This window comes from Gobio gobio (assembly GCF_949357685.1).
Source record: "Gobio gobio genome assembly, chromosome: 14".
In the NCBI taxonomy this organism is placed as follows: domain Eukaryota; kingdom Metazoa; phylum Chordata; class Actinopteri; order Cypriniformes; family Gobionidae; genus Gobio; species Gobio gobio.
In genome coordinates this window covers 40002-67236 of record NC_137107.1, presented here as the reverse complement: position 1 = coordinate 67236, position 27235 = coordinate 40002, and the positions used below count along the sequence as shown (strand labels likewise).

The window sequence follows — 27235 nt, the reverse complement described above, 5'->3', positions numbered from 1 at the left end:
ACAGGTGTGGTGGTGTGGGTAAGTTTAAGGGTAGAGTTAGGGACAGGTGTTGTGGTATGGGTGAGTTTAAGGGTAGGGTTAGGGACAGGTGTGGTGGTGTGGGTCAGTTTAAGGGTAGGGTTAGGGACAGGTGTGGTGGTGTGGGTCAGTTTAGGGGCAGAGTTAGGGACAGGTGTGGTGGTGTGGGTAAGTTTAAGGGTAGAGTTAGGGACAGGTGTGGTGGTGTGAGTGAGTTTAGGGGTAGAGTTAGGGACAGGTGTGGTGGTGTGGGTAAGTTTAAGGGTAGAGTTAGGGACAGGTGTGGTGGTGTGGGTCAGTTTAAGGGTAGAGATAGGGACAGGTGTGGTGGTGTGTGTCAGTTTAAGGGTAGAGTTAGGGACAGGTGTGGTGGTGTGGGTCAGTTTAAGGGTAGAGTTAGGGACAGGTGTGGTGGTGTGGGTCAGTTTAAGGGTAGAGATAGGGACAGGTGTGGTGGTGTGGGTCAGTTTAAGGGTAGAGATAGGGACAGGTGTGTTGGTGTGGGTCAGTTTAAGGGTAGAGTAAGGGACAGGTGTGGTGGTGTGGGTCAGTTTAAGGGTAGAGATAGGGACAGGTGTGGTGGTGTGGGTCAGTTTAAGGGTAGAGTTAGGGACAGGTGTGGTGGTGTGGTTAAGTTTAAGGGTAGAGTTAGGGACAGGTGTGGTGGTGTGGGTCAGTTTAAGGGTAGAGGTAGAGATAGGGACAGGTGTGGTGGTGTGGGTCAGTTTAAGGGTAGAGTTAGGGACAGGTGTTGTGGTGTGGGTCAGTTTAAGGGTAGAGTTAGGGACAGGTGTGGTGGTGTGGGTCAGATTAAGGGTAGAGATAGGGACAGGTGTGGTGGTGTGGGTCAGTTTAAGGGTAGAGATAGGGACAGGTGTGGTGGTGTGGGTCAGTTTAAGGGTAGAGTTAGGGACAGGTGTGGTGGTGTGGGTCAGTTTAAGGGTAGGGTTAGGGACAGGTGTGGTGGTGTGAGTGAGTTTAAGGGTAGAGATAGGGACAGGTGTGGTGGTGTGGGTCAGTTTAAGGGTAGAGTTAGGGACAGGTGTGGTGGTGTGGGTCAGTTTAAGGGTAGGGTTAGGGACAGGTGTGGTGGTGTGGGTCAGTTTAGGGGTAGAGTTAGGGACAGGTGTGGTGGTGTGGGTAAGTTTAAGGGTAGAGTAAGGGACAGGTGTGGTGGTGTGGGTCAGTTTAAGGGTAGAGATAGGGACAGGTGTGGGGGTGTGGGTCAGTTTAAGGGTAGGGTTAGGGACAGGTGTGGTGGTGTGGGTCAGTTTAAGGGTAAGTTTAGGGACAGGTGTGGTGGTATGGGTAAGTTTAAGGGTAGGGTTAGGGACAGGTGTGGTGGTATGCGTCAGTTTAAGGGTAGGGTTAGGGACAGGTGTGGTGGTGTGGGTCAGTTTAAGGGTAGAGTTAGGGACAGGTGTGGTGGTGTAGGTCAGTTTAAGGGTAGGGTTAGGGACAGGTGTGATGGTGTGGGTCAGTTTAAGGGTAGAGTTAGGGACAGGTGTGGTGGTATGGGTCAGTTTAAGGGTAGAGTTAGGGACAGGTGTGGTGGTGTAGGTCAGTTTAAGGGCAGGGTTAGGGACAGGTGTGGTGGAGGTCAGTTTAAGGGTAGAGTTAGGGACAGGTGTGGTGGTGTGGGTCAGTTTAAGGGTAGAGTTAGGGACAGGTGTGGTGGTATGGGTCAGTTTAAGGGTAGGGTTAGGGACAGGTGTGGTGGTGTGGGTCAGTTTAAGGGTAGAGTTAGGGACAGGTGTGGTGGTGTAGGTCAGTTTAAGGGTAGGGTTAGGGACAGGTGTGGTGGTGTGGGTCAGTTTAAGGTTAGAGTTAGGGACAGGTGTGGGGGTATGGGTAAGTTCAAGGGTAGAGTTAGGGACAGGTGTGGGGGTATGGGTCAGTTTATGGGTAGAGTTAGGAACAGGTGTGGGGGTATGGGTAAGTTTAAGGGTAGAGTTAGGGACAGGTGTGGGGGTATGGGTCAGTTTAAGGGTAGAGATAGGGACAGGTGTGGTGGTGTGGGTCAGTTTAAGGGTAGAGATAGGGACAGGTGTGGTGGTGTGGGTCAGTTTAAGGGTAGAGATAGGGACAGGTGTGGTGGTGTGGGTCAGTTTAAGGGTAGAGATAGGGACAGGTTTGGTGGTGTGGGTCAGTTTAAGGGTAGAGTTAGGGACAGGTGTGGTGGTGTGGGTCAGTTTAGGGGTAGAGTTAGGGACAGGTGTGGTGGTGTGGGTCAGTTTAAGGGTAGGGTTAGGGACAGGTGTGGTGGTATGGGTCAGTTTAAGGGTAGAGTTAGGGACAGGTGTGGTGGTGTGGGTCAGTTTAAGGGTAGGGTTAGGGACAAGTGTGGTGGTGTGGGTCAGTTTAAGGGTAGAGTTAGGGACAGGTGTGGTGGTGTGGGTCAGTTTAAGGGTAGGGTTAGGGACAGGTGTGGTGGTGTGAGTGAGTTTAAGGGTAGAGATAGGGACAGGTGTGGTGGTATGGGTCAGTTTAAGGGTAGAGTTAGGGACAGGTGTGGTGGTGTGGGTCAGTTTAAGGGTAGGGTTAGGGACAGGTGTGGTGGTGTGGGTCAGTTTAGGTGTAGAGTTAGGGACAGGTGTGGTGGTGTGGGTAAGTTTAAGGGTAGAGTTAGGGACAGGTGTGGTGGTGTGGGTCAGTTTAAGGGTAGAGATAGGGACAGGTGTGGTGGTGTGGGTCAGTTTAAGGGTAGAGTTAGGGACAGGTGTGGTGGTGTGGCTCAGTTTAAGGGTAGAGATAGGGACAGGTTTGGTGGTGTGGGTCAGTTTAAGGGTAGAGTTAGGGACAGGTGTGGTGGTGTGGGTCAGTTTAGGGGTAGAGTTAGGGACAGGTGTGGTGGTGTGGGTCAGTTTAAGGGTAGGGTTAGGGACAGGTGTGGTGGTATGGGTCATTTTAAGGGTAGAGTTAGGGACAGGTGTGGTGGTGTGGGTCAGTTTAAGGGTAGGGTTAGGGACAAGTGTGGTGGTGTGGGTCAGTTTAGGGGTAGAGTTAGGGACAGGTGTGGTGGTGTGGGTCAGTTTAAGGGTAGGGTTAGGGACAGGTGTGGTGGTGTGAGTGAGTTTAAGGGTAGAGATAGGGACAGGTGTGGTGGTATGGGTCAGTTTAAGGGTAGAGTTAGGGACATGTGTGGTGGTGTGGGTCAGTTTAAGGGTAGGGTTAGGGACAGGTGTGGTGGTGTGGGTCAGTTTAGGTGTAGAGTTAGGGACAGGTGTGGTGGTGTGGGTAAGTTTAAGGGTAGAGTTAGGGACAGGTGTGGTGGTGTGGGTCAGTTTAAGGGTAGAGATAGGGACAGGTGTGGTGGTGTCGGTCAGTTTAAGGGTAGAGTTAGGGACAGGTGTGGTGGTGTGGGTCAGTTTAAGGGTAGGGTTAGGGACAGGTGTGGTGGTATGGGTAAGTTTAAGGGTAGGGTTAGGGACAGGTGTGGTGGTATGCGTCAGTTTAAGGGTATGGTTAGGGACAGGTGTGGTTGTGTGGGTCAGTTTAAGGGTATAGTTAGGGACAGGTGTGGTGGTGTAGGTCAGTTTAAGGGTAGGGTTAGGGACAGGTGTGGTGGTGTGGGTCAGTTTAAGGGTAGAGTTAGGGACAGGTGTGGTGGTGTAGGTCAGTTTAAGGGTAGGGTTAGGGACAGGTGTGGTGGTGTGGGTCAGTTTAGGGGTAGGGTTAGGGACAGGTGTGGTGGTGTGAGTGAGTTTAAGGGTAGAGATAGGGACAGGTCTGGTGGTGTGGGTCAGTTTATGGGTAGAGTTAGGGACAGGTGTGGTGGTGTGGGTCAGTTTAAGGGTAGGGTTAGGGACAGGTGTGGTGCGTCGTGGAGGCACACACGGAAGGCAGTAACAAGTTGGAAAAAGGTGTTATTTTGATTTTTTTTGCGCACAAAAACTATTGTCGTCGCATTGTAAGATTATTGTAGAGACACTGTGGTGAGATGGACTTTGTAACGATGTTCTGAGTGCCTTTTATCCGTCTTGGGAGTATAAGTGTACTGAATGCCAATAGAAGCCTATATGAAGCCTTTCTCAGCCATCAGCTTTCAACAAAAATATCTTCATTTGTGTTCCGAATATGAACGGAGGTCTTACGGGTCTCGAACGACGTGAGGGTGAGTAATTAATGACAGAATTTTCATTTTTGGGTGAACTAACCTTTTAAGGGTAGAGATAGGGACAGGTGTGGTGGTGTGGGTCAGTTTAAGGGTAGAGATAGGGACAGGTGTGGTGGTGTGGGTCAGTTTAAGGGTAGAGTTAGGGACAGGTGTGGTGGTGTGGGTCAGTTTAAGGGTAGGGTTAGGGACAGGTGTGGTGGTGTGAGTGAGTTTAAGGGTAGAGATAGGGACAGGTGTGGTGGTGTGGGTCAGTTTAAGGGTAGAGTTAGGGACAGGTGTGGTGGTGTGGGTCAGTTTAAGGGTAGGGTTAGGGACAGGTGTGGTGGTGTGGGTCAGTTTAGGGGTAGAGTTAGGGACAGGTGTGGTGGTGTGGGTAAGTTTAAGGGTAGAGTTAGGGACAGGTGTGGTGGTGTGGGTCAGTTTAAGGGTAGAGATAGGGACAGGTGTGGGGGTGTGGGTCAGTTTAAGGGTAGGGTTAGGGACAGGTGTGGTGGTGTGGGTCAGTTTAAGGGTAGAGTTAGGGACAGGTGTGGTGGTATGGGTAAGTTTAAGGGTAGGGTTAGGGACAGGTGTGGTGGTATGCGTCAGTTTAAGGGTAGGGTTAGGGACAGGTGTGGTGGTGTGGGTCAGTTTAAGGGTAGAGTTAGGGACAGGTGTGGTGGTGTAGGTCAGTTTAAGGGTAGGGTTAGGGACAGGTGTGGTGGTGTGGGTCAGTTTAAGGGTAGAGTTAGGTTCAGGTGTGGTGGTGTGGGTAAGTTTAAGGGTAGGGTTAGGGACAGGTGTGGTGGTATGGGTAAGTTTAAGGGTAGGGTTAGGGACAGGTGTGGTGGTATGCGTCAGTTTAAGGGTAGGGTTAGGGACAGGTGTGGTGGTGTGGGTCAGTTTAAGGGTAGAGTTAGGGACAGGTGTGGTGGTGTAGGTCAGTTTAAGGGTAGGGTTAGGGACAGGTGTGGTGGTGTGGGTCAGTTTAAGGGTAGAGTTAGGGACAGGTGTGGTGGTATGGGTCAGTTTAAGGGTAGAGTTAGGGACAGGTGTGGTGGTGTAGGTCAGTTTAAGGGCAGGGTTAGGGACAGGTGTGGTGGAGGTCAGTTTAAGGGTAGAGTTAGGGACAGGTGTGGTGGTGTGGGTCAGTTTAAGGGTAGAGTTAGGGACAGGTGTGGTGGTATGGGTCAGCTGAAGGGTAGGGTTAGGGACAGGTGTGGTGGTGTGGGTCAGTTTAAGGGTAGAGTTAGGGACAGGTGTGGTGGTGTAGGTCAGTTTAAGGGTAGGGTTAGGGACAGGTGTGGTGGTGTGGGTCAGTTTAAGGTTAGAGTTAGGGACAGGTGTGGGGGTATGGGTAAGTTTAAGGGTAGAGTTAGGGACAGGTGTGGGGGTATGGGTCAGTTTAAGGGTAGAGTTAGGGACAGGTGTGGGGTATGGGTAAGTTTAAGGGTAGAGTTAGGGACAGGTGTGGGGGTATGGGTAAGTTTAAGGGTAGAGTTAGGGACAGGTGTGGAGGTGTGGGTCAGTTTAAGGGTAGAGTTAGGGACAGGTGTGGTGGTGTGGGTCAGTTAAAGGGTAGAGTTAGGGACAGGTGTGGTGGTGTGGGTCAGTTTAAGGGTAGAGTTAGGGACAGGTGTGGTGGTGTGGTTCAGTTTAATGGTAGAGTTAGGGACAGGTGTGGTGGTGTGGGTCAGTTTAAGGGTAGGGTTAGGGACAGGTGTGGTGGTGTGGGTCAGTTTAAGGGTAGAGTTAGGGACAGGTGTGGGGGTATGGGTCAGTTTAAGGGTAGAGTTAGGGACAGGTGTGGTGGTATGGGTCAGTTTAAGGGTAGAGTTAGGGACAGGTGTGGTGGTGTGGGTCAGTTTAAGGGTAGAGTTAGGGACAGGTGTGGTGGTGTGGGTCAGTTTAAGGGTAGGGTTAGGGACAGGTGTGGTGGTGTGGGTCAGTTTAAGGGTAGGGTTAGGGACAGGTGTGGTGGTGTGGGTCAGTTTAAGGGTAGAGTTGGGGACAGGTGTGGGGGTATGGGTAAGTTTAAGGGTAGAGTTAGGGACAGGTGTGGGGGTATGGGTCAGTTTAAGGGTAGAGTTAGGGACAGGTGTGGTGGTGTGGGTCAGTTTAGGGGTAGAGTTAGGGACAGGTGTGGTGGTGTGGGTCAGTTTAAGGGTAGGGTTAGGGACAGGTGTGGTGGTATGGGTCAGTTTAAGGGTAGAGTTAGGGACAGGTGTGGTGGTGTGGGTCAGTTTAAGGGTAGGGTTAGGGACAAGTGTGGTGGTGTGGATCAGTTTAGGGGTAGAGGTAGGGACAGGTGTGGTGGTGTGGGTCAGTGTAAGGGTAGGGTTAGGGACAGGTGTGGTGGTGTGAGTGAGTTTAAGGGTAGAGATAGGGACAGGTGTGGTGGTATGGGTCAGTTTAAGGGTAGAGTTAGGGACAGGTGTGGTGGTGTGGGTCAGTTTAGGTGTAGAGTTAGGGACAGGTGTGGTGGTGTGGGTAAGTTTAAGGGTAGAGTTAGGGACAGGTGTGGTGGTGTGGGTCAGTTTAAGGGTAGAGATAGGGACAGGTGTGGTGGTGTGGGTCAGTTTAAGGGTAGAGTTAGGGACAGGTGTGGTGGTGTGGGTCAGTTTAAGGGTAGAGATAGGGACAGGTTTGGTGGTGTGGGTCAGTTTAAGGGTAGAGTTAGGGACAGGTGTGGTGGTGTGGGTCAGTTTAGGGGTAGAGTTAGGGACAGGTGTGGTGGTGTGGGTCAGTTTAAGGGTAGGGTTAGGGACAGGTGTGGTGGTATGGGTCATTTTAAGGGTAGAGTTAGGGACAGGTGTGGTGGTGTGGGTCAGTTTAAGGGTAGGGTTAGGGACAAGTGTGGTGGTGTGGGTCAGTTTAGGGGTAGAGTTAGGGACAGGTGTGGTGGTGTGGGTCAGTTTAAGGGTAGGTTTAGGGACAGGTGTGGTGGTGTGAGTGAGTTTAAGGGTAGAGATAGGGACAGGTGTGGTGGTATGGGTCAGTTTAAGGGTAGAGTTAGGGACATGTGTGGTGGTGTGGGTCAGTTTAAGGGTAGGGTTAGGGACAGGTGTGGTGGTGTGGGTCAGTTTAAGGGTAGAGTTAGGGACAGGTGTGGTGGTGTAGGTCAGTTTAAGGGTAGGGTTAGGGACAGGTGTGGGGGTATGGGTCAGTTTAAGGGTAGAGTTAGGGACAGGTGTGGGGGTATGGGTAAGTTTAAGGGTAGAGTTAGGGACAGGTGTGGTGGTGTGGGTCAGTTTAAGGGTAGAGTTAGGGACAGGTGTGGTGGTGTGGGTCAGTTTAAGGGTAGAGTTAGGGACAGGTGTGGTGGTGTGGGTCAGTTTAAGGGTAGAGTTAGGGACAGGTGTGGTGGTGTGGGTCAGTTTAAGGGTAGAGTTAGGGACAGGTGTGGTGGTGTGGGTCAGTTTAAGGGTAGAGTTAGGGACAGGTGTGGTGGTGTGGGTCAGTTTAAGGGTAGGGTTAGGGACAGGTGTGGTGGTGTGGGTCAGTTTAAGGGTAGAGTTAGGGACAGGTGTGGGGGTATGGGTCAGTTTAAGGGTAGAGTTAGGGACAGGTGTGGTGGTGTGGGTCAGTTTAAGGGTAGAGTTAGGGACAGGTGTGGTGGTGTGGGTCAGTTTAAGGGTAGAGTTAGGGACAGGTGTGGTGGTGTGGGTCAGTTTAAGGGTAGGGTTAGGGACAGGTGTGGTGGTGTGGGTCAGTTTAAGGGTAGGGTTAGGGACAGGTGTGGTGGTATGGGTCAGTTTAAGGGTAGAGTTAGGGACAGGTGTGGGGGTATGGGTAAGTTTAAGGGTAGAGTTAGGGACAGGTGTGGGGGTATGGGTCAGTTTAAGGGTAGAGTTAGGGACAGGTGTGGGTGTATGGGTAAGTTTAAGGGTAGAGTTAGGGACAGGTGTGGGGGTATGGGTAAGTTTAAGGGTAGAGTTAGGGACAGGTGTGGGGGTATGGGTAAGTTTAAGGGTAGAGTTAGGGACAGGTGTGGGGGTATGGGTAAGTTTAAGGGTAGAGTTAGGGACAGGTGTGGGGGTATGGGTAGGTTTAAGGGTAGGGTTAGGGACAGGTGTGGTGGTGTGAGTGAGTTTAAGGGTAGAGATAGGGACAGGTGTGGTGGTGTGGGTCAGTTTAAGGGTAGGGTTAGGGACAGGTGTGGTGGTGTGGGTCAGTTTAAGGGTAGGGTTAGGGACAGGTGTGGTGGTGTGAGTGAGTTTAAGGGTAGAGATAGGGACAGGTGTGGTGGTGTGGGTCAGTTTAAGGGTAGGGTTAGGGACAGGTGTGGTGGTGTGAGTGAGTTTAAGGGTAGAGATAGGGACAGGTGTGGTGGTGTGGGTAAGTTTAAGGGTAGAGTTAGGGACAGGTGTGGTGGTGTGGGTCAGTTTAAGGGTAGAGATAGGGACAGGTGTGGTGGTGTGGGTCAGTTTAAGGGTAGGGTTAAGGACAGGTGTGGTGGTGTGGGTCAGTTTAAGGGTAAGGTTAGGGACAGGTGTGGTGGTATGGGTAAGTTTAAGGGTAAGGTTAGGGACAGGTGTGGTGGTGTGGGTCAGTTTAAGGGTAAGGTTAGGGACAGGTGTGGTGGTATGGGTCAGTTTAAGGGTAAGGTTAGGGACAGGTGTGGTGGTGTGGGTCAGTTTAAGGGTAAGGTTAGGGACAGGTGTGGTGGTGTGGGTCAGTTTAAGGGTAAGGTTAGGGACAGGTTTGGTGATATGCGTCAGTTTAAGGGTAGGGTTAGGGAGAGGTGTGGTTGTGTGGGTCAGTTTAAGGGTAGAGTTAGGGACAGTTGTGGTGGTGTAGGTCAGTTTAAGGGTAGGGTTAGGGACAGGTGTGGTGGTGTGGGTCACTTTAAGGGTAGAGTTAGGGACAGGTGTGGTGGTATGGGTCAGTTTAAGGGTAGAGTTAGGGACAGGTGTGGTGGTGTAGGTCAGTTTAAGGGCAGGGTTAGGGACAGGTGTGGTGGTGTGGGTCAGTTTAAGGGTAGGGTTAGGGACAGGTGTGGTGGTGTGGGTCAGTTTAAGGGTAGAGTTAGGGACAGGTGTGGGGGTATGGGTAAGTTTAAGGGTAGAGTTAGGGACAGGTGTGGGGGTATGGGTCAGTTTAAGGGTAGAGTTAGGGACAGGTGTGGTGGTATGGGTAAGTTTAAGGGTAGAGTTAGGGACAGGTGTGGTGGTGTGGGTCAGTTTAAGGGTAGAGTTAGGGACAGGTGTGGTGGTGTGGGTCAGTTTAAGGGTAGGGTTAGGGACAGGTGTGGTGGTGTGGGTCAGTTTAAGGGTAGGGTTAGGGACAGGTGTGGTGGAATGGGTCAGTTTAAGGGTAGAGTTAGGGACAGGTGTGGGGGTATGGGTAAGTTTAAGGGTAGAGTTAGGGACAGGTGTGGGGGTATGGGTCAGTTTAAGGGTAGAGTTTGGGACAGGTGTGGGGGTATGGGTAAGTTTAAGGGTAGAGTTAGGGACAGGTGTGGGGTATGGGTAAGTTTAAGGGTAGAGTTAGGGACAGGTGTGGGGGTATGGGTAAGTTTAAGGGTAGGGTTAGGGACAGGTGTGGTGGTATGGGTCAGTTTAAGGGTAGAGTTAGGGACAGGTGTGGGGGTATGGGTAAGTTTAAGGGTAGGGTTAGGGACAGGTGTGGTGGTATAGGTCAGTTTAAGGGTAGAGTTAGGGACAGGTGTGGGGGTATGGGTAAGTTTAAGGGTAGAGTTAGGGACAGGTGTGGGGGTATGGGTAAGTTTAAGGGTAGAGTTAGGGACAGGTGTGGGGGTATGGGTCAGTTTAAGGGTAGAGTTAGGGACAGGTGTGGGGGTATGGGTCAGTTTAATGGTAGAGTTAGGGACAGGTGTGGGGGTATGGGTAAGTTTAAGGGTAGAGTTAGGGACAGGTGTGGGGGTTTGGGTAAGTTTAAGGGTAGAGTTAGGGACAGGTGTGGGGGTATGGGTCAGTTTAAGGGTAGAGTTAGGGACAGGTGTGGTGGTGTGGGTCAGTTTAAGGGTAGAGTTAGGGACAGGTGTGGTGGTGTGGGTCAGTTTAAGGGTAGGGTTAGGGACAGGTGTGGTGGTGTGGGTCAGTTTAAGGGTAGGGTTAGGGACAGGTGTGGTGGTATGGGTCAGTTTAAGGGTAGAGTTAGGGACAGGTGTGGTGGTGTGAGTGAGTTTAAGGGTAGAGTTAGGGACAGGTGTGGTGGTGTGGGTCAGTTTAAGGGTAGAGTTAGGGACAGGTGTGGTGGTGTGGGTCATTTTAAGGGTAGGGTTAGGGACTGGTGTGGTGGTGTGGGTCAGTTTAAGGGTAGGGTTAGGGACAGGTGTGTTGGTGTGGTTCAGTTTAAGGGTAGAGTTAGGGACAGGTGTGGTGGTGTGGGTCAGTTTAAGGGTAGAGTTAGGGACAGGTGTGGTGGTGTGGGTAAGTTTAAGGGTAGAGTTAGGGACAGGTGTGGTGGTGTGGGTCAGTTTAAGGGTAGAGTTAGGGACAGGTGTGGTGGTGTGGGGTTAGGGTTAGGGTTAGGGTTAGGGTTAGGGTTAGGGTTTGCGGTGTAATATTCACATACACTAACAGAATAAACTTGGCTCACAATCCTCGGGCTGGATCCGTTGCTGTTTGAAATTTAACAGCTTTTCTTCTGAGGTAAATTCAGAAACATGGCGTACTGTGTGCAGCTCACTCAGAGCGGGATCTATGCTAATAGGGCAGAGATCATCACCAGTTGACGGGGCATTGTAGGGAGAACACTAGAACAGCCTGTTTTTAGATAGTACTTCTGATTCAGTGGGATTATATTTAGAAAAAAGGAGTGGGTGGATTTCTACAATTATATGTTGGTTGGTAACGCACATTAATGTTCAAACACCATGTAAAAGGGATTTTTGCATAATAGGTCCCCTTTAACAATATATTAATGATAAGATGCATATTAAAACATGTCAGTCTCACTAATTGACCACTGTTACCCAATCACTAATAGTAGTCTGGCAATGTGTGATACCTTAGTGAATAAGTGCTAATTGTGTGTGTGCAGGCATTTTGCATGTGTAAGTTGAAACACTGCGTGGGACTGTGGCAGCTGCTCAGCTCACTGAAATCAAAGACCCTGCTCAATCAGAAAGGGGTGAGACACTCAACACAGTAGACACAGTTTTCTGTTTTGTGCTTTCAGTGAGTTTGTATGTGATAATGATTCTTCATCTGCTCGTCAGGACCCATTTGTGAGCATCAGCGAGGAGTACAAACAACCTCTGCAGGAGGAACACAAGAGACGGCTCAATAGTTTTTTGACCAAGTCCAGCGCTGGTGCCGTCCTGTTGGAGATTCATGAGATTCTGCTTTTCGAACTAAAGAACCGAAAAGATAGATACATCTACAGGCCTGACTGGGGGTAAGACCTGATAGGAATGTTATTAGTACAAGTTCAAGATTTTCAAAATCTTCAATTGATCATTAACATGACCACTTTAGTTCACAATGTAATGTGGCAGGTAAGACATAGCTTATGTTTTACAACTGTGATAATTACTTCCAAATGTTTTTTTTTCTTTCCATTTGACACATCAGACAAACTCTGTCAAGAACAATTGGTAGTATTACCGCCGCAGCAAAACCACTGTGGCAAAAATAAATCAGTCGCTTTTCAAACTCGTTTGCGAAATGACATTTTGCAAAACAGCTGCAACCGTCACATTTTGAAATGTAAGTGGAGCTTTAGTCATAAATTAGGATGAAATATTACAATTATGGTAATTTTTTTAATTACGGTCGATAACGGCCCACCACTAATATAAATATATATATATATACTATTTACTTTTGAACTATTTAACCTTTGCAAATCAAGCCCATTTATTTTGTGTGTGCGTGTTTTCACACAGCAAGTTCCAAAACCCTTAATCAAGTGTCGCACCATTCTGATAAAGTAAGATATTTTCGTTGTAGTAAAGAAAAAATTCAATTTTGAACAATCTGTGTTCCGACCTGAAGATCAAGAATAGATATGATATGCGCAAGATAATGCCTTTTGATTGGCAAAGCATTGGCTAGGCATTGATTGGCTTTATCCAAGGGAAACCATGGGCGCTTTGATTGACAGCTCGCGAGCCAGTAATGCACTTCCTGTATATAATGAGTCATCAAAAAGCCTGTGATGTAATCAGAGACCTGGGAGGGTTTAACTTGAGAGGAAGAGTCCAAAGTACAGGGGAGATTGTCAGAATAATGATTAGAATTGATATTTCATTGAAAATGGACATGGTTGATTACTCTAACTCAAAACGCTCATGTTTGTTTTTTTTTAACCTTTTTTTGGGATGCATTTTGAAGAGTGGACACAATTTTGTATAGTCCTGTTATATTTCAATTATATACAGTCAATCAAAACGATTGGACACATTACTATTTTTAATGTTTTTGAAAGAAGTCTCATGTTCATCAAGCCTGCATTTATTTGATCAAAAATACAGAAAAAACATTTATATTGTGAAATATTATTACAATTTAAAATAATGGGTTTCTATTTTAATATACTTTTAAAATCTAATTTATTTAGGTGATGTAAAACTGAATTTTCATCAGCCATTACTCCTGTCTTCAGTGTCACATGATCCTTCAGAAACCATTCTTATATGCTGATTTATTATCAATGTTGGAAACTGCTGTGCTTCTTAATATTTTTAATAACCTGTGATACTTTTTTCAGGATTCTTGGATGAATAAATTAAGTAATGAATGCTGATGAAAATTCAGCTTTGCATCACAGAAAGAAATCATATTTTACAGTATATTAAAATAGAAAACCATTATTTTAAATTGATTTTTTTTTGTATTTTTGATCAAATAAATGCATGCTTGAAGAGCATTAGAGACTTCTTTCAAAAACATTCATTCAAATAGTAATGTGTATTTATACCATCAGAGGCTATTTTACAGTAAACGCTTCATAATCTGTCCAAAACAGGCCAAATAAATCTGTAAAAATGTAGCGTTGTTATATTACAGAGCCTACCAATGTTAATCTGCAGTTTAATACGTCACACAGAAACATGCTGGATTCATATTTAAATTAAACTTTTGCAGTTTAATATTCACATACAGCCTGTATCACGATTATAATAAAGAAGAATAAACTTACCTCACAATCCTTGGCTGGATCAGTTGCAGCTTTTCTTCTGGGGTAAATTCTTCCAGGATTATTCCTCACCGCATCTCAAAACGATGTTAACCCTAATCTTGATGTGTTTATTTGAGTTGACTCTGCTCTCATGGATCGCGTCAGTATTTGACTTTGAAGAGAACACGCGTTCCGTGGGCGTAGCCGCATTAACACTAATGAAGAGACAGCTGACATCTCTCTCTTTTCAAACAGATAACAAACACAGAATATGTGTTTTGAAATTTCATCTTTGCAGCTGACACTGACATAGTTTATTAGTAAATAATTCAATGTCTCCTTGCTATTTTTGACACATTCATAATCATTCATTTTGCCTGTTCTTTGTGGCAAGCTTTATGCGTGCACTTGAGTGCAGAATAGGCTAATGCATTACGTAAATGCTCATTATGATTCAAAATTATCTCCAGTATATATTTTAGTAATTAAATTAATATAAATGTTTGCTTGGTCGACTAATGGCTTAAATTAACTACTAGTCCAGTAGAAAAAAACTTTAGTCGGGGACAGCCCTACTTATTTCACATATTTTCCACCCAGCATGTCTCACAGGGCATTCTGGGTAGAGTGAGCGGAGATGAGTGGAAGGAAATCTTCAGAAAGGTGCTCGTGCTCCACTCGGGCTGGGCACCGAACGGCGATACTTTTATGGTATCGAACGAAAAACTCACATACTAGTATCGAAAAATGATTTATCTTTCGGTGCCAGATTTCGGTTCCAAAAGCCAAGCGGCTGTGTTTGTGTGAGCCTGTCGCATGTAAGGACCTAAAGCCCCGGCGAATGGCTGTCCACCACCACCTGACGGGGAGGATTTCTGAAGATACTCACACAACACAAGTGTAGTTGTTTTTTCTCTTGTGTTATATCGCGTAGTCGTATTTCAATGCCAAAGAGGTCTAAAGTGTCATCGATTTGCTAGTATAAAGTTGTCTAAAGCCATTCCATAGCATTTCCTCCGCTGTAGCTGTCAATCATTCTCCGTTCAGCATTCAAACTGCACGACGCGTTCGGTTACCGTCAGCAGCTGCGCGGTAAAGCTCACGCCAAGATGACATATTCCCGTTATAATACTTGATCTGTAGATAAAATAATTATCATCTTCCTGGAGTTTATCTAGCGGTTTCTGAGAGATGTTGGTACTCGCTACTGGGTGACAACACAAGGACTTTTAATTAGCATCACACACACAATAACCGGAATTTAAAACTGTGAAGAAACAAATAATCAGTGAACTTTTGGACAGATATACTTAGTAGACTAGGCTTTGAGCGCACAATGCTCATCTTCTCTTTATGCCGTGAACGTTTCAATGCGCACTCACAGATATTCTATAGTGATGTAGAAATATATGAATCATAGATTTACTTTTATTTTGCCAGTTTGTTGTGCTTGTTTCAGTTATTTACTGAATTTAATATATATTTAAATATTTAAAGGTGTTAGCTGCAAAGTGATAACTTAAAAGGGATTAAATTCATAATTATTTAATGATCGAAGCACACAAAAAAAAGCCCTAACTGACAATTAATTGGCAAAATGGCGAGCCGCGGGTCGGCTGGGCCAAGCAGGATTTGACCACCTCCACCTCATTTTGAGCCAGGAAAAACCCTGCCTGTACACAATGTCATTTGTTTATTTATTTATTATTTATAATATGTTCATGTTGTGGCAAAAAGGTTTCTCTTTTTTTGTTAACTTTGGCCAAGTAAGGATTGATGCCAATCCCGAGTGTCTGCTGGTGCACCCCTATCCAAAAAGCACAACCAGTTTTATTAATAATGTTACGCTGAGTGAGAAGTGTTACCAGAATTTGTTTTAATTAAGGTCAAAAATAAAAGTTTTGTGTTTAATGTATTTTGGTTGATGTTGAAATGGATTTTAAAACATATGGTATCGAAAAAAGTATCGTTAGGAACCGGTATCGAAACTGAGGTATCGAAATTGGCACCAGATCGAAAGATTTTGAACAATACCCAGCCCTATGCTCCACTGATCCAAACGCTTGAAGGAAAAATGTCGTCCTTCCCTTATATAGGGTTTTCCCTAGTTTAGGGTACTGTTATTTTTTAAATTAGTCAATGTTTTTGATTTTTTTTCTTCTTAAATCATACTTGTTTTAGTATTAAGGCCTGTACACACCGGGACGAATAGATTAGATTAGATTAGATTCAACTTTATTGTCATTACACAAGTACAAGTACAAGGCAACGAAATGCAGTTTAGGTCTAACCAGAAGTGCAATAGCAGCAAGTGCAGGATATACAACGTTTGCATAAGTGCAGGACATGGATATGTACTGAGTATATATAAATATGTATAAATAGAGAGACGTTATTACTATAAACAGAACTGAATTTACAGGTGAATATGTACAGTGAATAAATATACAGATGGCTATTACTATAAACAGAATTTACAGGTGAATATGTACTATGAATGCAATATACAGATGGCTATTACTATAAACAGAATTTACAGGTGAATATGTACTATGAATACAATATACAGATGGCTATTACTATAAACAGAATTTTACAGATAGAGGTATACAATAATATGTTAGGCTAATATGAGGAATAGCAGTGGATTAGGGTAGGGCAATAAATTATGGACAGAGCTATCCGGACAAAAAAAAAAAGTGTAAAGTGCAGTGGAAAGTGGTTGCATATTACAGTTAGAAGTACGGTGCAAAATGCAAATGTAAACATTGGTACTATAAATACAGTCGGCAGTGCAAATGAGCATAATCCAGTTAAGATATGGCAGTGCAAGATGCATATGTAAACAGTTGTTACTGTGATTAACAGTCGGTAGTGCAAATAACAAAGTGAATGTAGATGTGAGGTAGGAGAGTTAGCAGTTTATGAGGGAAGTGGATCAACGGGGGTTTGAATTCAGTAAAGAGACAGCTCTGGGGAAAAAACTGTTCTTAAGTCTGCTGGCCCTGGTCCGGTGGATCCTGAAATGCCTGCCGGAGGGCAGGAGAGAAAACAGTCTGTGGGCTGGGTGAGAGGAGTCCTTGAGGATGCTGCGAGCTCGATGCAGGCAGCGTTTCCTCTGGATGTGCTCGATGGCAGGTAGTGGAGTCCCTGTGATGCGCTGGGCAGTTTTCACCACCCGCTGCAGTGCCTTGCGCTCCGCAACAGAGCAGCTCCCATACCATACTGCCACACAGTTGGTCAGGATGCTTTCTATTGCGCAGCGATAGAAGTTCACCAGGATAGCCGAGGAGAGCTGATTCTTCCTCAGTGTCCTCAGGAAGAAGAGGCGCTGGTGAGCCTTCTTGACCAGGCTGGAGGTGTTGGTCGTCCACGACATGTCCGCCGAGATGTGGATCCCCAGGAACTTGAAACTGGAGACACGTTCAACAGCCATTCCATTGATGTGGATGGTGTCGTGTGTGCCTCTTGACTCCTTCCTGAAGTCCACGATGAGCTCCTTCGTTTTGGTGGTGTTGAGGAGCAGGTTATTATCAGCGCACCATGTGGCCAGGTGCTGGATCTCTTCCCTGTAGGCAGTCTCATCGTTGTTGCTGATGAGCCCAATCACCGTAGTGTCGTCCGCAAACTTGACGATGGAATTAGATCCCTACACAGGCTTGCAGTCGGAGGTGAAGAGGGAGTAGAGAAACGGACTTAGCACACAGCCCTGTGGTACACCAGTGTTGAGTGTGATGGACGTGGAGCAGGTGAATCCTGAACGAACATTCTGGGGTCTGTCAGTTAGGAAGTCCAAAATCCAGTTACACATTGAAGTGTTGATGCCCAGGTCTCCAAGTTTGGCAATTAACTTGGATGGGATGACAGTGTTGAATGCTGAGCTGAAGTCAACAAACAGCATACGTGCGTAAGTGTTCTTATTGTCCAGGTGAGTGAGCACAGAGTGCAGTGCCATGGAAACTGCATCCTCTGTGCTCCTATTGCTGCGGTAGGCAAACTGGTGTGAGTCCAATGTGGATGGTAGAGAGTCTTTTAGGTGTTCCAGGACCAGCCGCTCAAAGCACTTCATGACGATGGGTGTGAGTGCTACAGGGCGGTAGTCATTAGGGCACCTCGGGCTAGAGCTTTGCGGCACTGGCACAATGGAAGTGCGTTTAAAGCATGTCGGTACAGCTGCTTGGGCAAGAGACAGGTTGAAAATGTCTGTAAAAACCCCAGCGAGCTGCTCCGCACATGCCCTGAGCACACGTCCAGGGATGTTGTCTGGTCCAGCAGCCTTGTGTGCACTGATCCGGCTCAGTGCCTTGCAGACATCTGTGGAGGAGAGTGTGATTGGTGGGTGGTCAGCTGAGGGCTTGAGCTTGGTGGCAGTTTCTCTGTTGTCTCTTTCAAAACGAGCATAAAAGTAATTTAGCTCGTTCAGGAAGTTGACATCAGTGGCTGCGGGGGTGGAGTGGGTGGGTTTGTAGTCACTGATGGCCTGGATGCCCTGCCACATGCGTCGAGGGTCAGAGTTGGAAAAGTGACCCTCTATCTTTAGCTTGTAGCAGTGCTTGGCCTTTTTGATGCCCCTCTTCAGGTTAGCTCTGGATGTACTGTAGGCTTGTGCATCACCTGATCTGAAGGCAGTATTGCATGACTTCAGCAGGAGTCGAACTTCCCTGTTCATCCAAGGCTTCTGATTTGGGTATGTGGTGATCTGTTTCTGGGTTGTAACACTGTCGATGGTGGTATTGATATGATCCAATACAGAGGAAGTGAATGAGTCAATGTCCGTGTGAGCACCACTGGTGGCTTGAGAAGCAAACATACTCCAGTCTGTGTTTAGAAACCTTTCCTGGAGTGTGGAGTCTGCCCCCGCAGGCCACACCTTGATGGTCTTCACTGATGGCTTCACACGGTTGATGAGGGGTGAATATTTGGGGCTGAGGAACAAAGAAAGGTGGTCTGACTGTCCCAGGTGGGGGAGGGGTGTTGCAACGTAAGCTCCAGCCATGTTTGTGTAAACATGGTCTAAGGTTTTGTTTCCTCTGGTGTGGCAGGAAACATGCTGGTGAAACTTGGGTAGCACTGACTTTAAGTTTGAATGATTAAAGTCACCTGCAACAATAAACGCAGCTTCCGGGTGATCGAATATTGCGCGCGTTTATCGCCAGCGTTTTTCGTGACGTTTTTCGGCGCGTCTTGAGTGTTCACACCCAAGCGATTTTCACTCGCGATGCGCCGAGTGAACGTGCAATTTCACTCCCTGACATTAGATGGCGCTTATTGAAAAACAGAAATAGCCCGGTACACAAGGTGGCGCTGCGCTCGCTTCATCCCTTGTCACACAGAAGAAGAAGAAGAGAGAGAGTATTTACATGTTAGCCGAAACACACATAACTTTCTCACATACTAGAACATGGATTTCTCAAGCAGCAGCAGCAGCAGCAGCAGCTCCAGCGATGAGGACATTGTTGTTCTGTTGAACGAGGAAAGACAACAGAAAAGACGCAGATTTTGGATACATCCCATAGTTAAAAAAAGAGAAGAACATGGGGAGTTCTATCGACTGATTCAAGAGCTAAAAATGTATCATGAACGTTTTCGGGGGTATTTTAGAATGTCCGTCAGCGAGTTCAAAGATTTACTTCAACAGTTGGCGCCCTTATTGACAAAAGAACAAACACACTACCGTAAACCAATCGACCCAGAGCAGCGTTTTAAACTAAATTGTTAGCTTTATGAACTGATTTGAATTATCTTTTTTAAATGAATGTTTATTTGTCCTTACAATGTTTATTCCTGACAGTAAATTATGCCATAGTAAAGGTCCAATAATAAAAACCGTGATATACCCAGCACTGGTGTGCATCTTGAGACTAAACAGTGACAGTGATATATTTTAAGATACAGTGTGTCAGTGCAGGTTGCTTTTGTAGTAAGTTACTCTCCTGAAAATGAGGAAGAACAATTAAGAGAGGTACGCTACTGATGGCTTCTCGTCTCTGCATTTACTACGAATGAAATCAATAAAACTATGCATTTGACAACTGTGCAGCATATTACATGGTCAACACATGTATAACTTTTGCATAGTAATGACTGAATATTAGCACTAACTATAAACATTTTTCTTATTCAGCATTTACACTCTCATCAATTATTTCTATATATTTATATATATAAAACATTTTCACTAGTACTTAACCTTTAGCTAAATAATAATGATATAAAAACAAATTTATAATACAATCCATATTCTGAAACATACTGCTTAGTTCGTTGTCTGATATTACATTGAATGACAAGACATGAAATTCACTCAATTGTAAAGCATAACACACAGTTAACAGACATCACTGCAGATTAAACGACCACATATGTAAATTGAAGATTATTCATAACGCTAAACAATAGTTTTTGTAGTCACTGTGGCGTTTGTCAAACAACTCTCTGTGTTCAGACACCAACGAGACCAGCAGCTCGACGTTCATCTTTCCTCGTTGCATTGTCTTCTTCGCCAATGTGTGCTCGGCTAGACCGTTTTGTGCTTGAGCGCCACCAAGTCGTGTTTTACTGTAACTTCAGCAGCTCCAGGCACGTGAACAAAAGCGCCGATCTGATTGGTCGGCCAGTTTTTGACGCGCCGCGTCAAAAAAAAAAACCCAACCCGAGGCGTTTTTTTAAAAATTACGCTTTTACGTCTGACGTTTTACGCGTCGGTGTGAACACTCACATTGGCGCCCATTGTTTAGTCACGAGGCGTTAAACGTCGGCGATAAGCGCACGCGAAAATCGTCCCGGTGTGAACAGGCCTTTAGGCTGCTGTGCGCCACGCGTTAAATGTTTTGGAATGTCACACACATTCAAATGCAAATGCATCCTCCCTCCCCCACTTTAAGCTAACTCTAGTCAGCTCCTGAGACAAGAAATGCCATATTTAGTTTTTTCACTCTGTCCCGCTCACAACTGAGCCCAAAAGCCCGTCAAAGCTTCAGAGCATGAACGCAAAGCACACGGATAAAAGATCATGTAACACTAATAACATAAACATATAATATAAAATGATGGTGTGTGTTTTGTTTTGTGATGTGGCCCTGGTGATTTGATAGTCAACTGGAAAATGATCACTTTGTTTTACACATCTGTGCCTCGAAATGTTTCCAAAAGTGGTGCGGATGTTCCAACTTTCCCACTCGCAAATTATTATGTCTAGGATTACATTTAAAAGAAAAAAAGTCTCTACGATCAATAGCTCACGATACCCTAAATTAATTAAATAATAAATATAAATTTACCTACGTGCAGGGGCGCCATGAAGAGTTTTAGGGATACAAGACAGAATTTTGGGCCCCCTTCTTCCAGATTAATGTTTTTGTTTTTTTTGTTTTTTAACATTTAATTAGAAATGTATATTATTAGTTAACATTTAGATTATTTAGACTTATATTATTTCAAGTATTGCCCCCTCAGATCTGATTAATCCCCCCTCCACCCCAAAAACAAGGCTGCTTTTTAACCCTCAATCGCTCTGGGGGCTGGAATAGAGCCCCTAGAATATAGATGCCCACACAACCAAATTCGGGAATGATTCAAGTTTTTTTCTTAAGAATAAAGTTAAGCTTTTCAATTGCGGGCTTGCACCAGCACAGACCGCTTGCACTTCAGACTTCTTAAATTAGGTTTTTCGACACATCCACAAACATTAATCATCTCCAATATTTTGTTTAATATTTTAGATTTTACGCAAATAAATGTGGTGTCACATAACAAAATTAGCCTATTCAGCGTCTGTGTTCATGACATTGCTCCCGTTAAAGAACAGTTTATCTGTAAGGTGCATTAAATCTATTACATTCATATTATTATAATATACATAAGTGTACATTACATTTTTATTATTGGTAAGAATAAGACGTGTTGCCTCTCAAACATCATTCATCCTTGTTTTTTATTTTTTTTACAATCTAATTAAAGTTAATCAGAAAAGTCATATCTAACTGCACCCGTTTCTGAATATTACTTGATCTAAATAGTCTTTATCTCTATATTAGATTAGATTAGATTCAACTTTATTGTCATTACACAAGTACAGGTACATGGCAACGAAATGCAGTTTAAGTCTAACCAGAAGTGCAATAGCAGCAAGTGCAGGATATATACAGTGGTTGCCTAAGTGCAGGACATGGATATGTATATATACAGTGAGGAAAATAAGTATTTGAACACCTGCTATTTTGCAAGTTCTCCCACTTGGAAATCATGGAGGGTCTGAAATTGTCATCGTAGGAGCATGTCCACTGTGAGAGACATAATCTAAAAAAAACATCCAGAAATCACAATGTATGATTTTTTAACTATTTATTTGTATGATACAGCTGCAAATAAGTATTTGAACACCTGAGAAAATCAATGTTAATATTTGGTACAGTAGCCTTTGTTTGCAATTACAGAGGTCAAAGGTTTCCTGTAGTTGTTCAGCAGGTTTGCACTGCAGGAGGGATTTTGGCCCACTCCTCCACACAGATCTTCTCTAGATCAGTCAGGTTTCTGGCCTGTCACTGAGAAACACGGAGTTTGAGCTCCTCCAAAGATTCTCTATTGGGTTTAGGTCTGGAGACTGGCTAGGCCACGCCAGAACCTTGATATGCTTCTTACAGAGCCACTCCTTGGTTCTCCTGGCTGTGTGCTTCGGGTCATTGTCATGTTGGAAGACCCAGCCTCGACCCATCTTCAATGCTCTAACTGAGGGAAGGAGGTTGTTCCCCAAAATCTGGCAATACATGGCCCCGGTCATCCTCTCCTTAATACAGTGCAGTCGCCCTGTACCATGTGCAGAAAAACACCCCCAAAGCATGATGCTACCCCCCCATGCTTCACAGTAGGGATGGTGTTCTTGGGATGGTACTCATCATTCTTCTTCCTCCAAACACGTTTAGTGGAATTATGAGCAAAAAGTTCTATTTTGGTCTCATCTGACCACATGACTTTCTCCCATGACTCCTCTGGATCATCCAAATGGTCATTGGCAAACTTAAGACGGGCCTTGACATGTGCTGGTTTAAGCAGGGGAACCTTCCGTGCCATGCATGATTTCAAACCATGACGTCTTAGTGTATTACCAACAGTAACCTTGGAAACGGTGGTCCAGCTCTTTTCAGGTCATTGAGCAGCTCCTCCCGTGTAGTTCTGGGCTGATTTCTCACCTTTCTTAGGATCATTGAGACCCCACGAGGTGAGATCTTGCATGGAGCTTACAATGGAAGGACCACCAGCCTTGGAAGCGCTGGGGGACCACCAGGCTGGGGGTGCTGGTCTTGGGATGCTGGCTGCTTGCACCGCCATCAACGGCGGTTCCACCATGCTGCACAACAGTCTCATTTGCCCCAAGAAGGTGTCCATCGTCCGGGATGGTACTGGCCGAAGGTGTCCATAGTGGATCCGGCTCTGTGGATCTCTGTGAAAGACCAAAAACTCAGGGGTGTGGTCCTCGAGGGAGCACTCACTCTGGCACAGAAGAATGAGCTGCATTCCTACTAGATCCATGTTGAGGTCAGCGGTTCTGTAATGAGGCAAGAAACATGTGACACTTGGTAAACTGCAACTGCCAGCCATTTTGTGTCTCATGATGTTTGCGTCTCATGAATTGTTACTTGACCTAATTTCTGACTGGTAATGTGGAACCAATCCTCCTCTGAACCCTACTGGCACATTTTTATATGTAGCCTACCAGCCTGCATTTGCACTGCCTCTGTCAAACATAGAGCAGGAATCAATCACACTACGGTGAATTGCGAAACTGGGTAAATTAATTTCATGAAGTGGCAAGAACACTCTAGTTAACTGAAATATTTAATAAAATAACCATTTATTTAATAAAAGAATGCCTGATTTTGATTGTGGTGATGTGCAATGGTAAGCTCATGTTGAACATATAGAAATCTCTCATAACTCATTGATTTCTGTCTTTCCTCCAGTGTGAAAGAATCTGTTGAGAACTACATGGAGATGAAAAATCTGGATGTTCCTTCAGAGGTGAAGGAGTTCTTCCCTGAAGAGATTCCGCTCTCGCAGGTCATCGATATGTGGAAGTACATGCAAAAGAAAAAAGAAGAAAGCTGCAAAAATTAGATCCTGGATAAAGTACTTACATTTTCTTACCCAATCACTCATATAAGTGAAAGCTTAGTTTTAATTTACAAATAACATTGTTTAGAGCAATTGCTCTGTGCAGTCTTTTGAAAACGGTGTCTTTTTTTTCTTTTTGGCAAATTGAAGAATTCACTTACATACATCACTGTATTCTGTAATATTATGGTTATGATCTGTCGAAGTATCTCTCTATGATAGTTAGCAAGTACAGTACAACTTATTACAAAGTATAAAAAGTTGCCAACAATTGTTTAACCATTTTTTTGTTATTTGTTTACTTGATGCTCTAAGTAGGTATAGACTCATCATTTAAGAATGTAAACTTTTCAAGTCCTGACTCGAGGACCTTTACCGATCCCATCCCCCTTCTCTCCCCCACTTCCCTTCCTCTGTACTGTGCTACTGGGATAAAGGCAAAAATCTTAAGAAGGAAAAAAAAACAAAAAGACAATTTAATCTCGGTTCAAATATATACTATACATTTATGACTTGGACACACTTATGTTCATCTTAAAACAAGACAACCTTTTGAATTAGTTAAAATGTAATTGTATTGCTTAGTATAGATTAAACATGTGTTCCATCTAAATAGTTTTAATCCACCCATATTTCACAACTTTTCAAGAATTTAGAATGTGGAATCTAGAATGTTTCTATGGACCAACACGTATGCTGGAACAGTGCTGCATGCAAAATGTGTTTTGCCGTGTCTAACTCTAATCTGAATAAAAATGATAAACCTCCACTTCAAAGCTGGCATGTTGTGTATCAGTTTGTTAATGGCAGATATGACAAGTTCTTTCCATGATGTAAAAGATTATCTTTAGCATAAAGGCTGGAGGTCCCATACAGCCATATATAAAATATGGCTCACAAATATAAGGAAATATATTTAAAATAATGATTTTGCCTTTACCAAAAATGCTTTTTTTGGATTGGAAATATTTTTCTTAACCCTTCGAAGCATTTGATGGTTTAAACAAAATATATTTCCAGCTTTAAAAATATGATTCATTAACCCTCTATGGTTTTCGTAATTTATAAATGATGCAGAGATAATGTTTATAATTATATTCAACCAACAAAAAAAAGAAAATACAGTTTAGCATTATCATATGACATCCCTTCAGCCAATAAAATTAAAATCTATTAGCCATGTGTGACTGTGTTGATGTATTAATTCACGCTGAGAATCGGGTGGACGGTCACTCAAGGCTTATTTTTTAATGGTCTGGTCAGACACTGAGAAAAACACAACCAATGACTGGTTAAATCACAGCATTAATGCTGATAAGTCAGTGATAAGTGATCGTGAACGTAGTGGACAAAAATCTGAATAGGACATACATGAAAGAAAATAGAATATAAAACCATATCTTTTCTTCTCAATTCTCATTAGATCCCATTAATGAATAAACTCAAGTGACCAATATTGTACATTTTACAATATAAAGGGAAGAACACACAGACCTAAAATGGCGCAGCTACACGGTTCAGCACGTGCAAAAGCATACAGCACATGTGGTAACTGCTAATACTCAATTCAGCTAACAATTCATATACAAAACATGAAAAAAAAAAAAAAAAAGATACAAATCACGACCAATAACTGGTTAGATCACAGCATCAACGTTAAAATAAACGGAGTTCACAAGCAAATTAATACACACTCCTCATTTTATCATCACAAATAACACGCATTTGACTGAACTGCTCGGGTTACGACTGTAACCCTTGTTCCCTGAGTAGGGAACGAGCACTGCGTCTGGTTAAGACACTTTGGGGATACTCCCTAAGCACTAGCGAATCTGAAGTCCGTATAGAAACTAGTCCAATCTGATTGGTCGTGCGTGATGACGTCACCGTGACGGCGTACCCGGAAGTATAAAGGGCGAGCCGGCGTATTGAAACGGCAGCTATTGCTCTGAAGCATGTGCTCCAGGCGTGCCGAGGTGTGGTGACGAGAAGCAGTGCTCGTTCCCTACTCAGGGAACAAGGGTTACAGACGTAACCCGAGCAGTTCCCTTTCGAGGGAACTCTCACTGCGTCTGGTTAAGACACTTTGGGGAACGAGTACCCACTAGCCCACACCGAGGGTAGCGCCTGCCCTAGTGTGAAACCGGAGACTGGGCACAACTAGGACTTGAGTACCCTAGTACCCAGCACCGTAGGGAGAACTTCTCCACTCCTTTTCCTTCCGTGCCCCAGCCGATGAAGGGAGGCGTCTGTTGAAACGGTTTCCCGGCAACAAGACGCTCCCAACACTGGCCCGTGGGACCTTACCGAGGGTAGTGCCTGCCCTAGTGTGAAGCCGGAGACCGGGCACAACTAGGACTGGAGAACCCTAGCGCCTTCAGCGCCCCAGCCGATGAGGGAGGCATCTGTTGAAACGGTTTCCCGGCAACAGGACGCTCCCAACACTGGCCCTTGGGACCCTTACCGAGGGTAGTGCCTGCCCTAGTGTGAAGCCGGAGACCGGGCACAATTGGACGGGGGAACCCAAGCGCCTTTGGCGCCCCAGCAAATGAGGGAGGCGTCTGTTGAAACGGTTTCCTGGCAACAGGACGCTCCCAACACCGGCCCTTGGGACCTTACCGAGGGTAGTGCCTGCCCTAGTGTGAAGCCGGAGACCGGGCACAACTAGGACTAGGGAAACCCAAGCGCCTTCCGCGCCCCAGCCAATGAGGGAGGCGTCTGTTGAAACGGTTTCCCGGCAACAGGACGCTCCCAACACCGGCCCTTGGGACCTTACCGAGGGTAGTGCCTGCCCTAGTGTGAAGCCAGAGACCGGGCACAACTAGGACTGGAGAACCCAAGCGCCTTCTGCGCCCCAGCCAATGAGGGAGACGTCTGTTGAAACGGTTTCCCGGCAACAGGGCGCTCCCAACACTGAAAAGCCTTCGAAAACCTCTGCCAGATCCCAGTTTGGGAGCTCTGGAACGAGCCACAGGCCGCATCTTCCCAGTCCCACAGGGTAACTGTACAACAGACGGTGTCTACCCGAGCCCATCACCCAAAGGAGTGTGGAAAGCCTTATGGCAGCCACAGACACCCTGAGTGTGGACGGGGTTGGACCCGCAGAGAAGCGATCTTGGAGGAACTCCAGCACTGAAGCCACCGGCCAGTTAACTGGGTCCCCCTCACGCTCCCTGCACCAAGTGGCTCACCACTTGGGGCTGTACAGTCTCCTCAAAGATGGAGCCCTGGAACTGAGTAAGGTCTCTATCACCTCTGCCGACAGGCCAGTCTCTAGGTACCTGACCCCCTCAGGGGGGTCCTCTGGCCGGGGGAGGAATGTGTTGAAGCGGATTCCTGACAACAAGACGCTCCCAACACTTGCCCCTGGGACCGAAACCAAGGTTTCTTCCGTATGACTAGGGAACGAAGGCATCTGCGCGTGACCTGATCATACAGAAAGAATTCCCTCTGGGGGAAAACCCCTTGGTTTCCAGCCACCACTGTAGAGGTCTCATGTACAGCAGGCCAAAGGGTATCCCGTTGGACGCTGCTGCCCTGAGCCCCAGCACTTCCTGAAAGTGCTCTACAGTGATGCTGTGGCCTAGCCTCATTTCTGAGACCATCGCCAGTATGGTCTCGACTCGCGCGGGAGACAATTGTGCCCGCATCGTTGTCGAGTCCCATACGATCCCTAGAATCGTAGTCCTCCGGGACGGCGTCAACACACCAGTTGTGTTGAGTCTCAGCCCCAAGCACTTTATATGGGCCAGAGCGACACCTCAATGCCGAACTGCCATCCCGTACGACTGGGCCAATATGAGCCAGTCGTCGAGACAATTCAGCACACGGATGCCCTGGAGTCTCAATGGAGCCAGAGCTGCATCCATGCACCTTGTGAATGTGCGCTGGGAAAGAGCTAGACCGAAGGGAAGCACTCGA

The 27235-nt window shown here is 45.7% G+C and overlaps 1 protein-coding gene across 1 annotated transcript in view; it reads left to right on the top strand.

Annotated features, from left to right (window-relative positions):
- Positions 1-24095, top strand: part of LOC307136871 (E3 ubiquitin-protein ligase rnf213-alpha-like) — a 418045-nt gene extending 393950 nt beyond the window's left edge. Inside the window, exons 64-66 of the mRNA XM_079834193.1 lie at positions 11123-11212; positions 11301-11479; positions 23164-24095. Of these exons, the coding sequence (XP_079690319.1) occupies positions 11123-11212; positions 11301-11479; positions 23164-23317 (423 nt within the window). The 3' untranslated portion in view covers positions 23318-24095. The remainder of the gene's footprint in view (positions 1-11122; positions 11213-11300; positions 11480-23163) is intronic.
- The last annotated feature ends 3140 nt before the right edge of the window (positions 24096-27235 follow it).